The 17,194-nt window shown below is 35.5% G+C and overlaps 2 protein-coding genes across 6 annotated transcripts in view; one reads left to right on the top strand and one right to left on the bottom strand.

Annotated features, from left to right (window-relative positions):
* Positions 1-416: 416 nt before the first annotated feature.
* Positions 417-3,246, top strand: LOC131538767 (macrophage mannose receptor 1-like). The gene is made up of 5 exons (XM_058772874.1): positions 417-437; positions 628-666; positions 759-1,115; positions 2,378-2,725; positions 2,843-3,246. The coding sequence occupies exons 2-5, from the start codon at positions 630-632 to the stop codon at positions 3,202-3,204; spliced, it is 1,104 nt and encodes a 367-aa protein (XP_058628857.1). The 5' UTR covers positions 417-437; positions 628-629; the 3' UTR covers positions 3,205-3,246.
* A 9,002-nt stretch (positions 3,247-12,248) lies between these two features.
* LOC131538789 (ovarian cancer G-protein coupled receptor 1-like) overlaps positions 12,249-17,194 on the bottom strand; it is a 37,938-nt gene continuing 32,992 nt past the window's right edge. For 3 of the 5 annotated variants that reach the window (XM_058772910.1, XM_058772907.1, XM_058772908.1), the window contains 2 exons: positions 14,491-15,964; positions 12,249-13,471 (listed from right to left, as the gene is read on the bottom strand). In XM_058772910.1, coding sequence (XP_058628893.1) covers positions 12,511-13,446 — 936 coding nt within the window. In that variant the 5' untranslated portion in view covers positions 13,447-13,471; positions 14,491-15,964 and the 3' untranslated portion in view covers positions 12,249-12,510. Of the gene's footprint in view, positions 13,472-14,490; positions 15,965-16,637; positions 16,834-17,194 lie in introns of those variants that run through there. The other 2 variants (XM_058772911.1, XM_058772909.1) reach the window with 2 other exon arrangements.

Raw genomic sequence — 17,194 nt, 5'->3', positions numbered from 1 at the left:
GTATAGTTATTGGAGGTCTTCATATGATGTTAATCAGTGAAAAAAGAGACAGAAAGGTTTATATAGCAAGCATGTTTTGTTACACCAGTAAATGAATACTGTTATAATGTTGACAGTGAGTTGGCATCATGTGAAGAGAAAGCAACATCATCTGTGTACATGTTCTCTGTGCATATGATTTCCATAAATGAGTTGAATGTGTTGTTGCTGTTGTCTTTTATTTCCGTGCGTCATTACATTGTGTGCATACAGAAACATACATACGCTCAGGTCTCTACCACATTCAAATTAACACACTTCCAGAGAATTACAGCAACAAAGACCAGCACAGAGAAAGAAAAAAAAGGGATGAGGGATGAGAGCAGATATAATAATCACACAGTTTGAAGCTGAAGACAGAAACATCAGACTCAGGACAGAAACACACAACCTCTGAAGTAAGAACAACTCGTGTTCAATCTTTAACTAGAATTAGACTTTGGCATGATAACATTGTCTTTATCATTGTGTCCAGTGCATTTATGTTCCTGTTAAGATGGATTTTTAATTATCGCTGAAATTTTTTTTTGCACCAAATGAATCTGTGAATATTTCAAATCTGAGTTTATTTGTGTTTTTCTTCCTCAGAAATGAACCAAACTCTATTTTTCATTCTTCTTCTCATTGGTGAGTGTGTCTGTGGTTTAATTTCTGGTTTCTAGTTTCATTAAGTTTGATCCTGTTATGAAAATCATTAAATCAAACCCTCTCTTTCACAGCTGTCTGCTCCGTATCTGAATGTGTTCAGCGTCAGTATCACTTTATAAACGAGATGAAGACCTGGACTGAAGCTCAGAGATACTGCAGAGAGAATTACACAGATCTGGCCACCACTGACGACATGAACAACATGAACGAGCTGAACAAGAGTGTGAATGATGGAAGTGTTCAGTATGTCTGGATTGGGCTGAAGAAGACTGGTCGTGATGAATGGCACTGGTCTTCAGGTGAACCTGCGCTCTATCTGAACTGGGAACCTGGACAACCAGATGGCAGAGATGAGTGTGCTGTGATGTTAAATGGAGAATGGTATGATTTGCCATGTAGTGATACCCGGCATTTCATCTGCACCAACAGTGAGTTTATTTATAGTTGCAACATATACTCATTTTAATGGAATATTAAACAGAATGACTGTTTAATTTGATCCTTTTTTTTTTTTTTGTCCCTGTATCTGATAATTTGTCATAATAAAAACTTGCTATTAAAGAGCCTACAAATCTTAGAGATCTAAATTGATGTTAAATTATTGATAATAAACATACAGCAGTGACTAGACGTGATTCAGATCGATATTTTCAGCCTTCAGTATCTCAACACAAACCTGTAAGGGCTTCATTTTTCATATGTAGATTAACTTAAGTCTGGTCCATTACAACATAAACCCTTGTTTCAGAGAAATGTAATGTAGTGATTCAATAGTGAAGATAATTTATAATAAAATTCATGGCGCAGGTTGTCATCAAGTCTCTGTGGTTCGAAATGTTTCTCTGTGTGCGACTGACGGTCTGTATTTGTGTGTTTAATTTAATGGTTTGAATGCAGATGTTCTAGACGATCAGAATAAAGTTTTTAGACAGATCACGGTATAATTGTAAATATCTGTGAATATTCAATACATCATAATTACCAGCTGTAGAAGCAGCTCAAGACTGTAATCTTTTCACAAGTGAGTTTAAAATATACCAGTGCGAGTTTTTTAGACGACCGTTATTTCAGACTGTATCTCCTTATTGTTTCCATGGCGACGCGTCATGCTTGTCATGTGACACACCGCAGCCACAAAGCTGTGAATAAGTGATGCATCTCTTTTATTTAATTTTTCTTGTTTTATTAAAAATATTCACAAATGTGTTAATCATATTATGAAATATCTGATATTCCAGTCCTCAAATACATGTAAGCAGTAGTATTTGGTGGTTTAAACACCTTTATAATGACCATGTTAGTTGATGGGTGCCGCCATGTTAGTTCACTCTGAATCTGAGCTGAGGGATTTACAACATGCAAATTCACCCTCTCCTCCTGAAATAAATAATATTTATAGTTATTCCCACTTTCATAGACATCGGTGTGTATTTTACAAACTATAAATGTATATTTTGCTAATGCTTATGTGTATTTAAATGTCTGAAACTTAAAATAAGCATTATATGGTGGAAACACTGAATAGTTGTGATAATATGACAGACAACCAAATACTCGGGGTTAAAAAGGGTTAAATGACGTGTTTCTGATGTTTTCACCGTAGCTCCTGTTCACATCCAAACCATAAAGCAGCGCAAGAATAATGAAAAAACTGACTCTTGAATCTTTTTCTCTTTTGTTTTTCTTAAAGCGAACACAGGACTCGTCTTTGTCAATCAGATGATGAATTGGAGAGATGCTCAGAGTTACTGCAGACAGAATCACATTGATCTGGTCAGTGTGAGGAACCAGAATGAGAGTCAACAGGTTCAGAAGATCATTAGTGATAATCATTTATCTGGATCATATGTCTGGATCGGTCTGTTCAGAGACTCATGGCAGTGGTCAGATCAGAGTAACTCCTCATTCAGATACTGGAGGTCTGGTCAACCTGATAATTATGGAGGTGTTGAAGGATGTACAATGATTCTATTGAATGCTGTGGGACAATGGAATGACATCTCTTGCACCAACCAATATCCTTTTGTGTGTCATGAAGGTGAGTAGATCCTCACAAAACACAATCTGATATGACAAATTCATCCTCAGTTTGTTCTGCATGTTGTTTTTGATCAGTCTCTCTCTAGCTTCAGCTTGTGGTTTGTTTGGTTTCCAGATAAACTGATTGTGATCAGAGAGAATCTGACGTGGGCTGAAGCTCTGAGTTACTGCAGACAGAATCATGTGGATCTGGTCTCGGTTCATTCAGAAGAGATTCAGCGTCGTGTGATGAACGTGGTTAAACGGGCGTCTACTGCGGCGGTGTGGTTGGGTTTACACAACTACTGCATCATGAACATGTGGATCTGGCTGAGTGGAGAGATCGTGTGCTATCAGAACTGGGCTCCAGGGAACGGAACGACTCCGGAAAACTGCAAACTCGAGAAGAGAAAAGGAGCAGTTCAGTCTGGAGGAGATCAGCGCTGGATCAGCCTTCCTGAATCTCACAAACTCAACTTCATCTGCAGCAGATATTAAGAGCTGATGTGTTTACTTACATTCACGCTTTTCATAGGCTACTTCATTATTTTTTTTTATTTATTTATTTTTTTTACATTTTTTTATTTTTATATAGCAGCATAAAGAACAGTACATTATTTCAAACAAATGTAGTTACAATTTTCTCTGCCATTCAATTTTTTTTTTTTTAACATAATATAAACAAATTAACAAACAAAATAAAATAAAATAATATTATTAATAACAGTAATCATTTTAATGGTTCGGGGGAAGTCAAATATGTATGTAATAATCAAATTCCATATTAAATAATGTTAAATGTTTGTTCTTGGTCTGTGGTAGAGACTGTGGGAGAAAGTCCGTTAGTTTCTGATGTGGAAAGGATGTGTAAGGGAGATCACAATAACATTTCCCACTCAGAAGGGAAGGGTCATTTGTTTTACACCTCCACAAAGTCTGGCCGTAATGGCCTTACATATTCGATCCACTTGGACCAAACTTTTCTGAATACATTCTTCTGAAGACGAAGGCAAAAAGTGGTCCTTTCCATAACATAAATATAATTTACAATATCCATCCATTCTTGTATTGTGGGGGGTTCAGGAAGCAACCAGCGCCTTGTAAGTGCTTTTTTACCAGCAATTGTTAAAATGCCAAATAGGTATCTTTCAGGCCATCTTGTCTGGAGATTTGTATTTCCTAAATATAATGTGGAAAAGTGCAAAGGCAGTGTAGTGTTAAAAATGCCTTCCACTGCTTTATGAAGCTCCACCCAAAAGGGTTTTATCACTGGGCATTCCCAGAATATATGCCAGTGATTGGCTTCCTGAAACCCACACTGTCTCCAACATTTGGTGTCCCCTCCTTCAATATGTGCTTTCTGTTTTGGTGTAATAAAATATCTGATAAGACATTTCCACCCAAATTCCCGCCATATGTGAGAATTAGTACATTTCCACGGAAATTTACATATATCAAGCCATTCCTCACTTGATATTAAAAAATTACCTTCTTTTTCCCATTTTTCTTCAATATATTCTGTGGTGTGAGTTTTTTTTATCCTAAGACCTTTATAGAATTTAGAGATGACACCCTTATTTAAATCACCTTGGTAAGCACCTGTAAATATCTTCAATATTGGGTCATCAAAGTCTGTTTTATTTTTGATGTTGTTTTCAAAATGATTGCGTAGCTGGAGATATCTATAAAAATCAGATTTCTCAAGGCAGTATTCTTTCTTCAAACTTTCAAAGTCTTTCAACTCTCCCTTTTCCGTAAGAGAATAGAATGTTGTTATTCCTTTGAATCTATAATCCATTCTATTTGGCTTAAATTCAGGGTCATAGGCACACCATTGAATTATTTGTAATTTACAATCTAATTTATATTCTTCCTTTATTGTATTCCAGATTTTTAGTTGGGCTTTAATCCATGGGTTTTGGACTTTTTCCATAAATCTTCCTAAACTCTTATGTACCAATAATGCTTGAATTGGGGGGTCATTCATTATGGAGAGTTCGATATCTTTCCACCTAGCTTGGTATGTTGGGTTACATATGTTAATTAAAGATTTAGTCTGGGTTGCATAGAAATAATCCCTAAGGTTGGGTAATGCCATACCTCCTTCCTCCATTGGAAGCTGTAATGTTTTGAATTTGATCCTGGGTTTTTTCCCTTGCCAAATAAATCTAGAAATGATCTTATTTAATTCAGACCAATTTTTTAGGGGAATTTCTACCGGTAGTGCTTGAAATAGATAGAGATATCGTGGAAGAATGTTCATCTTTATTGAGTCAATTCTATGACTAAGGCCGAGGAAAGAGACGGTATTCCACCTATGTATGTCATCTTTAATTTTTATTAAAAGTGGGTTAAAATTTGCCTCTGCTAGTGTCGAAGTTTCTTTCGTTAAGTGTATTCCTAAATATTTCAGCGAATCCTGATTCCAATTAAGGTCAAATTTATCTTTAATATATTTTGGTGGTATATAATTAAAAGTCAAAATTTGCGTTTTTTTGTATGTTTAATTTGTATCCTGCATATCTACCAAATTTTTCTAGAAGATTCATTAATTCAAAAAATGTATTAGTGGGATTACTTAAATAAATCAAGATATCGTCCGCATATAATGCCAATTTGTGATCTTCTCCATTTATACAGATGCCTTTGATGTTTTCAGTCTGCTTTATCCACTGTGCGAGAGGTTCTATATAGAGTGCAAAAAGCAGTGGTGAAATTGGACACCCTTGTCTTGATCCACGTTCTAATATAATGGTATCTGAGAGGTACCCATTTATTTTTATCCGGGCAGATGGTTTATTGTATAGTGTACGAATGCCCCTAACAAAAATTTCGTGCATGCCAAATCTTTCAAGGGTTTTATATAAAAAAGGCCAGCTTACGGAATCAAAAGCCTTTTCCGCATCTAAACTAATTAAAAGAGCCTCAAGTTTGTTTTGCTGAATTCGGTTTAATATATGTAGAGATCGTTTAATATTATCATGTGTTTGTCTTTGAGAAATAAACCCAGTTTGATCGTTATGTATTAGTTGGGGGAGAATCTTTTCCAGTCTTTTGGCAAGGATGCTAGTATATAATTTGTAATCAACATTCAAGATCGAAATTGGTCTGTATGAACTACATTCTAATTTATCTTTTCCCTCTTTTGGGATAACTGAGATCACCGCCTCACTCCATGATGGAGGCATTTTGGCCTCCATTAACGATGTATTGCAAGCCCGAAGAAGACTCGGTATTAATTCAGATAAAAAAGTCTTATACCACTCTGACGAAAAGCCGTCAGGACCAGGAGACTTATTCGTCTTGAGCCTGGAGATGGCGTTATTTAGTTCTGTCTCAGTTATTTCTGCTGATAATATTTGATTTTGTTCCTCTGTTGTAACTGGTAAATTGAGGGAGTCAAGGAATTGTCCAATCTGTTGCTCATCTTCTAGGGGTGGTTGTGTATATAGTAATTTGTAGTATTTTTTAAATGTTTTTTGTATTTCGTTTTGTTTATATTGTATGTTTTTAGAATTCAAATCCTTTATTTTATATATTGTATTATCCATTTGTTGTTTTTGTAGCTTCCTTGCCAAAAGTTTAGTTGATTTAGAGCCTGATTCATAGTATTTCTGTTTCGTAAATACTAACTTTCTTTCAATTTCTTGTGAATATATTATATTTATTTCATTTTTAATTTTCTTTATTTTAATCATCAGGTCTGATTTTTGTTCCTTTTTGTGTTGCGCTTCAAGATCTATTAGCTCATTATTGAGATTTGTTAATCTCAATTGCTTTAATTTCTTTTCGTAAGCACAGAATGATATGATTCTGCCCCTAATGACTGCTTTTAAGGCATCCCATACCGTAGCGGAGTTAACTTCCCCATTATCATTTTCCTCAAGAAATATTTTTATATCCTCCTTCATTTGAGTTTGAAATTGTTGGTTATTTAGAATGCTTGTATTTAACCTCCAAAGTGTTCTTCCCGGGTTATCTCTAATATGTATAGTACAAGAGAGGGGTGCATGATCAGACAAATCAATAGATCCAATATCACAGCTTTGTATTCTATGGCGATCTTTCTTTAAAACAAAAAAATAGTCTATCCTTGAGTATGCGTCATGTGGGCATGAATAAAAAGTATAGTCACGGCCTGATGGATAAAAATCTCTCCAAAGATCTAGTATACCCAGCTCTGTCATTAGAACATTAATTTTTCTATGTAATGACGTAACATTTGAGTTTCTTGATGAATCTGATTTTGGGTTAAGACGAATGTTCCAGTCTCCGCCACTTATGACAATTCCTTTGGCTCCTATCATAAAATCAAATATTTTCCTATAAAAAGCTAAATCACTTCCAGGGGGAGCATAAATATAACATATTGTTACGATAGTATCGTCTATTTTCCCTGAAACTATTATGTATCTTCCTTCCTTATCTGAGATCTCTGAGAGGTACTCAAATGGAATTTTTTGTGATATTAAAATTGCTACACCTCTTCTATGGCCTGACTTATAAGATGAATAGTACACCTTAGTGAATCCCATTCTCTTTAGTTTTTCATGTTCTTCTGGAGTGAGATGTGTCTCTTGTAGGAGCACAATCTCTGCGTTTTCCCTTTTCATTTTTTATAGTATTTGACTTCTCTTAGCTGGGTTCAAAATCCCATTCACATTAAATGTAGTAACTTTAAGGATGTGCTTATTCATATTCTTCTTTGTTGTTTAACAATCTTAACCTCTCCAGCAGTGTCTCTATTATCGTTCAATTTATACATTAACAGTACCTCTCCCAAATTGTAAACATTAAACAAGAACCAGAACAGAACAATTATAAACAACAACATGCCACCGTAACAAGTAAGAACAGTTGTTTCCGGTATTGAGGCTCGTTTCAAAAGAGCCCTGAGGGGCTTCATGCAGATGAAGCCTCCATAAGGGAAAGTCCCACGTAGTGTCTCAGGTGGGGCCCTATTATATATGGCTGTACGTTAGTCCAAATAAACTTGTAAATGATTTAACCAAAACAAAACAAATCTCGGATAACTCACCAATTAACAAGTCCCGACTTCTTCAATTATTTATAAAGTAAAACCGTAGGATTTAAGTTACACAACTGAGTAAACGCCCATGGCTATCAGAATATGAAGTATAACTGTGAGAGTCATTTGAAACTTATCTGTATTTATGAGTCACACGTAAACCTTTCATAGGTGATCATTTCCTGAATCTCTGGAGTTTTTCTTTGTATTGTGGGTGAGGAGTTTTCTTGGATTGTGTGCAAACATCCACTGTTCCAGATTCCTGATCTCCGCCCCGGTTTCGTCTTCTCCCCGCCAGTTGCCAAGTAGATAGTTGCGTGATCTCCTCCTGGTCCGTAGTAGTAGGTGGCCTCACCACGGTAACGGGGAATCCTTGCGAAACCATGTCTCTCGTTGCCTCCGCAGCATCCTGGTACATTCGAGTGCCGTCATCATAAAGTATGCGCATCCTTGCCGGGTACGGTGTCTGGAACTTTATTTGTTTTTCTTTTAACACTTTCTTGACCTCGGCGTACTCCCCTCGTCTCTTAAGCACTTCAGGAGGGAAATCATGATCAACGAAAAAGCGAGTGTCATTGCAGAACACTTCTTGCAGAAGCACCTCCTCCTTTGTCCGGTAACTGCCGAATTTGACTACTATAGACCGTGGCTTTGCGTGCAGATTGTTGGGTTCAATCCCGAGTTCTCTGTCCTGGGGAAAATCTAATGCACTTTTCAACAAGTTATCTAGAAAGTCAACCATGTCCGTACCTTCTTTATCTTCGGGTATTCCGTAAATCCTTAAATTGTCTCTACGAGCTCGGCCCTCCTGATCTATGAGTCTGGCTTCCAGATTAGCTTGGCGCTGAGTTAGCCGCTTGATTAGCGTTGACGCAGCTTGAAGCGCGGTCTCAGTTTCCTCAATTCTTTCCTCTACCTCCTCCAGTCTATCGTTTGTTCTTTTCAGTTCTTGTTTAATGTCCTTGTTATCCCTTCTGAATTCTCGGAGTTCGTTGAGGATGCATCGAATTTTCATTTTTGGGTGAACTATCCCTTTAATACAACCATAATACACCTGTGTACGTAATGGTGGTGGTATCAAAACAAAAGTCCTCAAAGAAAAAATAAATTAACATTTGTAAACCCCCTTACAAGAGCACTGTTTTCAGATTGGGCGGTCAGGTGACAAATTTCACTCTCATCATTAACTGAATTACTGAATTACTTTTGTGCACCAAATTACTTGAATTTAGGATTTTTGAGACAAACTGTAGATTGAAGATTGGGTGATGATTAGCAAAGTCAGTTGGAGCTAAACTCTGCAGGACACCGGCCCTCCAGGACCGAGTGTGGTGACCCCTGGTTTCATACAACAATATTAATATCATAATTCATTCATTATCAATTCCACCCTTTTTTTTATGCAGGTACATTACTGGTACTGCCACCATTGAATGTGATGAAAAAAATAAAATGATGATATGATATGCCTGATATGGAAAACTGGACTTGTCACAGGCTCAGGCTGATTGTGAAAACAGCTATTACTTCTATTTCTTCCTAAATTTAACTTCCAACTTATTAACTACAAAATTATCATCAACAGTGCATCTGTTACAGTCAGGGCCGGACACTGAGGTAAGTAGTAATCAGAAATGGGGTTTATTGAACAGGTAGAGCCAAGCAGAGAAGTGAGTAGGTGATCTTGAGAATGCCTCCGGGCGAATGAGGATGATAGTAACTGCGTTCTGTTTCACAGAGCTGTCGGGATGACGAGACGAGGGGTTCCACAACGGCGCACACACTCAGACAACAGAAGTTCTGGAAGGAGAAGACAACACAAGGATGCAGAGACAAAAGGTGAGGCACAAACAGTAAGTATTCTTATGCAAAGGATATCTTGATGAGCCGGTCTTCCAAGGAAGGCATCCACGTTGTATAAACAAGATCAGACATAGGTGTGTGTGATGTGAGGGTATAAATACTGGTGTTGATTGCTGATGTGATTGTTTGCAGGTGAGCGTGATTAGTATTCTGGTGATGTGGAACGCTGTGATTGGTGGGGTGTAGGGCCTGACTGATCCGTGACAGCAACCTCAGCTGCCAGTTCCACCATCAGTTAAATCATTCAAAATGATCAAACAAGCAAAACACCATGAATCAGGAAGTCAATAAAAATAACATCAAGACATCGAAAGCTTCCCACTGCTGATGTGTTTAGTAGATCAGTTCCTCTCAGAGACATCCAGAAAAAAAAAAAAGGTAGCATTTTTTGTTTTAATTATATTTTATGGACACATTCTATTCATTAGCATTAGTTATTTGAGTTTGGTAGCTTGAACTAGGTATCAAGAACAACAAGAGTACTGCCTTTAGGTTTGTTAATCTTTGTTAGATGTGTGACTTCTTAAAAAAATAAAATTGTTCACCCAAAAATCTAATTCTGCTATCATTTACTCACCGTCATGTCAAACAGATGACATGACTTGCATTGGGATATGGGTCACTGTTAGTTAATGTTATGGGTGTTAGATTCAGCCAGATATTAATACAGCCAGGTCTTGACAAACCTTTTTTGCTCACCAGCCACTGTGGCTACTAGTTTTCCAAAATTACTAACCACTTAGCATTTTCACTGCCCACAATTCTGCTGTTGGGAAATTACATTTTATATTTTTTCCCTAACCTTATTAAATGTAATGTGTAATCTTTCATTTCATAGACACTGAAAGAGTCCTTCTATGAACCAAAAATTAATAAAATAACATCAGCGTATGTAAATACATGTTTAAACATTGGTGTTCAGCAAACATGCAATTTTAGAGAAAAACTGATTTAAAGTTTTCTGAAGAAGGTTCTAAAGCAAAATCTCCCAGCAACATTACATCTTTTCCCCCACTTCTTTTCTTTATAATCATTACTAGATTAATAATCACAATACAGCTATTTTTAATTTTATTTTATCTTTGTTGTTATAAATAAGAACCGAAGCAAAAAAACATGTAAGGAACAAGTGTACTGTATTACCTACTTTTTAATTTTATCTCTAAACATAAGCATTCAAGTAAGAAATAGTAAAATGTAAAAATCACTTAAGTGTGTTCTTCAAAAATAAATTGATTATTAAAACTACAAAAGCAGTTAAATCAAGCAGCGAGTTATTGCCTCTTTTCTTTTGTTTGATTAACATTAATGAGACAGGCGGCCTATATTAAGACATAGTGTAATGCACGGATCTAATATAATGTTACACATCCAATGTTTTTTCCCCTAAAATTCACTTAAGATATAACAGTTTATGTTTCCGTTAATACTTAACTATATTTAGTCTACTGTAAATCTGTGTATTTGGGATTGCGAGAAGCGAGCGGAGAAAAGGCATTCCTCTCAGAAAATGTACAAATAAAGATATTTATATGCTTTTATATGTTTAATTACTATTTGGAGCACTCGGATCACTAGACGAGGGCTAAAGCTGGGAACACACTACACGACTAGCTGAAACATTCTAAAGGCCGTTTCACACTGAACGCGATGCAAAAAAGTGAGGCGAATCGCAGCCAACCGGTGCTTTCATACCGAGCGCGAAACGATTGATGCCAGAAACGCCTTCATTTGTTGTACGAATGACAATTTTCTTGAATTACTTTTTTTGTATTAAGTGTGTGTGTTTGTGTTAGTAATCCTATACGTTATGGAGACCAAATGACTCCACAAGGATGGTAATACCAGTAAATTTTGACCTTGTGGACATTTTTAGGTCCCCAATGAGGAAACAGGCTTATACATACAAGTTAAGTTAAGTTAAGTCATCATACAGAATGATGTTTTCTATGATGCGAGATTAGGTACTTTTGTATGTATATATGTAAGTGATTGTTCTCCAGACTCTAATAAGTGAGTTAAAGTGTTGCAGCAGTTGTTCAAAAATATCACTCAAAAGTTCAACTAATTGCATTTAATGTAATTTTGTAACTGTAATATATTTGCAATCAATTATAAATAACATGCATTTAGGTGGTCGAAAACATTACATTTAATTCATGCTTAAGTGTATTGTTAATTGACATTAAAGTATATTTTAGTTAACATTAATTGCTTGACAGTACATTAGTAGTACACTTTAACCATATTTTAAAGACAATAGAAACAATTATGAAAGTACATATAAAGATGTACTAAAAAGTCCCACTTAAGTGGTTTTAAAAAAATCACTCAAAAGTTCAACTTATTGCATTTAATATCACTTTAAAATGTGATACATTTGAAGTTAATTACAAATACAATGTATTCAAGCGTCAAAAATAACATTTAATTTCCTCTTATGTGTGTTCTTTTAAAGTATATTATTTCTGCAATAAGTACACTTTAGAAAAGTATACTTAAGTGCACTTATTTTTCACAAGGGTTGTATATCATTTAACTGGTTATTTGTGTTTGTTATATTTTTAACTGTTTTATTCTTTTAACACTGTTGTATTATTATGTGCTTTATAAATAAATTTGAACTTAAAAATCCTAATTCACCTTCAGTTCACCATCAACAGTTATTAGTCAAATAAGTAAAGACAGAAAAGGACACCGAAGAACAGTAAGCTCTTTAATATACAAAAACAATACAGTCATCTATACGACACACTTCTACAAAAACAGTATCGCAGCTACCTGCTTATCAAACTCTTTAGATTGCCATGCCATTTTCTAGTGCTGCTTAATATTTTATACTTTTATAAAGTTCACTGACACTGACTTCAATTAAATATAGCACAGTGTTTTTCAGCTCATTTAGCAGCAGGTTAAACTGAGCTGCAGGTGTTCAGTGCATGAGATGCAGGCTTTTGAGCTGAAATACAGCACACTACAGTACAGCAGCTGTTCTGTGGATTCACTACAGAGCGTTCGTCCTGGTTGTCATTCAAACTCTGATGTCTACGACAGCAGCAAACAGACTTCATCATATTACGAACATCAGACCTTATGAACATGTACAGAAAACAGTCAGCAAGTGGATTCACATACATGGGCAACTGTGTATAATGGTGAGGTTTTATACCAACATATGGCATAAATACCATAATCACATAAGGCAGAATGAGAAATGTGTAAGTCAACAGCACCAGGAACAAACTGCCCAAAATTAATTTGCGCTGAAGAGCAGTCAGTGATATTGAGCGAGAAAGACCTCGACAAGTGCCAGCAAAACAGAGAATGATTATGGGGTAAGGAATTAAACACGCTATACACATGGATAGATGATTAAAATTAAAACAATGGGGGCATATTATTACAAAGATCAGAAGCACAAACCAGACGATCACAGAAATAAAACAGGAGAGTTTGAGTGACTGGTGAGATCTGTACCAGATAGGATGAGAAACCAGAAGATATCGTTCAAAAGCCACACATGCCATAAAATACAGACCCACCATCAAAGAATAGTAATATTCAACAGTCAGATTACGTGTCGAAGAGGTAGTTGATGCTGCTATTAACAAACAAATGACCTGTATGAGATCTGAAAGTATCAAATTACTAACAAAAACTGAAACAGCATGCCGGGATTTGATGATGAAACACAAGCCAATCAGAGTTAAGATCATGACTGGAATCTCAACGACTGAAAGGACACGGATAAACACAAGTTCTGCATAATCGCTTTTCCATGTTCCATGTTGAAGTAAATCATGATCTGATGCAGTTGAGTCATTGATGCTGATGTTATGTTGTGCCATTGTTTCACAAATTCCTGAGGAAGCACTAAATAACAAACCAGTCATTAGTTTCAATATGTAAGACATGCTTCAATTTCTCATTGTAAAACTGTATTATTTGTAAAATCAGATGGCCTGACATGTTTCTTCTGTCTAAATGTTGCCATTCAAATGAGGCATGTGTGATGTTACAGAGATAGTTGACCCAAAAATGAGCATTGTGTCATCATTACTCACCTCATGTTGTTTCAAACCTGAAAAATTGTTCATCTTCTGAACACAGATGAAGATATTTTAATGAATTCTGAGAGATTTCCGTCCCTCCGCTGACAGTCAACGCAACGACCAGTTTGATGCTTCAAAAACTTATTCAACATAAACTAATTCATATGAATGGAGAGGTTTAGTCCAAATTTTCTGAAGAGATGTGATCACTTTATATGATGAACAGATTTAATTTAGGCTTTTATTCACATATTTACACTGATCAGCGAACATAAACAGAAGCTCATTGGTTCTCATTGGATCTCAAACGTGCTGCGAAACACAAGAATGACCCTCATTGATTCTGAGACGACAAGCAAGTGTGCTTGAGCTTCTGTTTGCCATCACTGCTGTGTGCGCTGATTCATAAAAGCCTTAATTAAATCTGTTCAGCATATAAATCGATTGAGTCTCTTCAGAAGATGCAGACTAAACCGCAATTCATCTGGGTTTCTTCATGAACTCTGAGAGATTTCTGTCCCTCCGCTGACAGTCAACACAGATTTCATTAAATATATCTTCAGTTGTGATCTGAATGTGAAGGAAGTCTTGCAGGTTTGGAGCAACATGAGGGTTAACGAGCATTTTTAGTTGAACTATCCCTGTAAACTGCTTAAAATACATTATTAATTAAAAACCACATATATTAAAGAACTTTTAAAAAATAAACACTGAAATCCCTCTGCCCACAAAATCTTTTATTTAAACAATATCATAAGTATGTTCACAGCACAACAGCTAGTGTGACATTGCTTTAATAAAATAGTTCAATAAACAAGCGATAAATACTGAACAACTTACATTTATGACAGAACTTGTCCAGTTGCTTTGTGTTTCTTTTTCCACAGAGAAGTCAAAGGAGAACTTTCACAGCGTCACAATTTCCACGGCCATCAACGTAAAAACACACTCCGAACGCTGTTGATCTGATGGAGAACAGTTGAGATATAATCAAAAGTGAGTGAACTTTTAGTTTAACTGTAAGATTTCTAATTGAAATGATGGAAATCCTGGATGGAAACGGCAAGATACGCATAAATTCTAAAAATGCACAGAAAAAAAATGTATGCGCATATTTGAGTAGGATAAACTTTTTATCCAGTAAGAAAAAATGTGCATAAACTACGATGGAAACACGTTTACCGAATAAATTCCTCCATACGCATCAAAAAAAGTCATGTGACTTTGTGCTATGAGACGGGATAACTTGACTAACCAGCAGACCGATCTCGTTCACAGCATCTATAAGTTGTTATGGTCATTCTGAAAAGCCTGAGGAAAGTCTCCCAGTCAGCAAATTTTCTTTGGCACGGATCTGGCCCAAATCTACAGCTAAAGTGTGGCCCAGATTAGTACGTGTTCGCCAGCCCAAAATTGGCCCACATGTACTTTAGCCAGAACTGAACCAAAGCAGTGCCATAACTCCGCCTATCGTGAACCAAGTAATACATTTTAATGTGGCCCATATGTGGGCCTTGTATTTCATTTCAGTAAGGCTGAGTTCTGTTAAGACCTCACTGCCCTAATGTGGCCCACATGAGGCTGATGGTAGGATTTACTGTATGTAAAAGTCATATTAACTAGAGAATAAATCACACGCTCAACTACAAAAATGTAAATAAAATAATTTACTTTTGTCAATGCAGGTTAAATGTGCTTAACAGGTACTCAGTATCAAGTTAAAAAAAGTTCTTAAATATACAACAAACATATTTAACTTAAAAAATTTGAGTTGGAATAATTTTTTTTAAGAATATACAACAGACATGCATTTAACATTCAAACTAAAAATTATTAAATTAATAACTTGGAATCAGTTTTTAAGAATAGAAAACATACATTTAACATTCAAACAAAACAAAAATGGACAAAGTTGAGTTGGAATCAGTTGCTAAGTATATACAGCAAACATTCATTTAACAATCAAACAAAACAAAACAAAAAAAATTAAATGGACAAATTTGACTTGGAATAATTTTTAAATATACAACACATTTAACATTCAAAAAATTATTAAATGGACAAATTTGAGTTTGTCAGTTTTTAAGAACAAATAACATTAAACTTGAAAAGTGTGTTGCTTGAAAGTGTGTTGCTGTCAGTAATCCTGCGAACACTCGAACAGTCTAATTAGGGTCAGCAATGCACTGTTGTTTATTCATTCTCTCCTTCCTCCCACCATCTCGGTCTCCGGCCAGGTGCAGCCACTTTATAAAGTTCATTTCAATGTCTTTATCTGAAGCCCTCCCAGTGAGGGGATTCTGCCTGACAGCACCTGCAGTGAAGAGAAATTGAAATAATGTTATCAGCAGTGCAACCTAAAAGGTAGAGCTGCAGGATTACACTAAAAAATCGAAATGCTCAACAGTGTGGGATAACCAAATACATGTAATCTGGATTATATAATCATGTTGTTACATTTTCAAATACATTTTCAGTTACTTTTTACTTTACATTTTATTCACACAATGGTAACAAATTATTCATGATTCTCCATAATTCTTTTTTATCTTTAAAATCTTCTTTCCTACTGCTAGTATGAAGTCTTCCAGTTTTGTGGACATTCACACAAATACCAGTTACTAGGCTATGCTTGTCTCCTGGCCATACAGCATTTGACTTGAATTACAAAAATTATTTCACTTTTCAAAGTATTTTCTCAACACTGCATCAAGTACTGATATTCCCATTTCTTGTCAGCCTATCATGTTTGTTCTAATGTATTTTCTCGACTACCCCTGAGATTTTAAGGTGATACGTTTATAATTAAATAAAACATTTGGTGTTTGGTTTTCTGAGGTTAATGGCCACATGACATACAGGTAAACAAAATAGTTCATCTTTTTTAGTAGGTGTTTTATGTTAATGGTTACTTTAAAATGATTACATTTATACTTTTTTTATTTTACAATTTTATCAATTTACATTTTTAGCTTTTAATTACTTACTAGGTTTTCACTAACTCACAAAACCTTTGCAGCTCCTTCATGGACCCCAGTTTGGAAAACCTTGATGTGATGTTTAATGCACTTCACGTTAATAATAACACTGAATGTAATATATTTTCTTATATCAATATGATCCAATATTATCCTATTAAAAATGTGATAAATGAGTTAGGTCAAAATAAATAAATAAGAAGCTTATTGTGTAATGTAATGGATTACTTCACTACAATTTTGCCATGTACTTTTAAATCAATAATGGACTACAATTTGTAGGTACTCTACCTAGCACTGATGGTCAGTTATTTTCCTTTGGTACTGTAATTGCAATTACTAACATTGGTTAAATTTGAATCTAATTGGCCACTGCATTCATGTGCTTAAGGATGGAAAAAAAACATAAGCAGTAACCTTTAATGCAAGTAAATATGATGCTGTAATCAATAACAGTTAGGTCATCGTGGAAGCTGTAATGGTAATCATGATTGCTCTTCCAATTGTGTAGCCCTGCTAAAATCTATAAAATCATCTTGTTCAGATTGTATCAGATCTTTATTATT

This window comes from Onychostoma macrolepis, chromosome 04 (genome assembly GCF_012432095.1).
Source record: "Onychostoma macrolepis isolate SWU-2019 chromosome 04, ASM1243209v1, whole genome shotgun sequence".
NCBI lineage: Eukaryota > Metazoa > Chordata > Actinopteri > Cypriniformes > Cyprinidae > Onychostoma > Onychostoma macrolepis.
This window is presented reverse-complemented; position numbering and strand designations above follow the sequence as displayed.

Excerpts from the sequence above, each read along its gene's own strand:
- LOC131538767 (XM_058772874.1), top strand. The coding sequence starts at position 630 with ATGAACCAAACTCTATTTTTCATTCTTCTTCTCATTG. Across the intron at positions 667-758 it reads TTTCATTCTTCTTCTCATTG|CTGTCTGCTCCGTATCTGAA; the intron begins GTGAGTGTGTCT and ends TCTCTTTCACAG. Across the intron at positions 2,726-2,842 it reads TCCTTTTGTGTGTCATGAAG|ATAAACTGATTGTGATCAGA; the intron begins GTGAGTAGATCC and ends TTTGGTTTCCAG.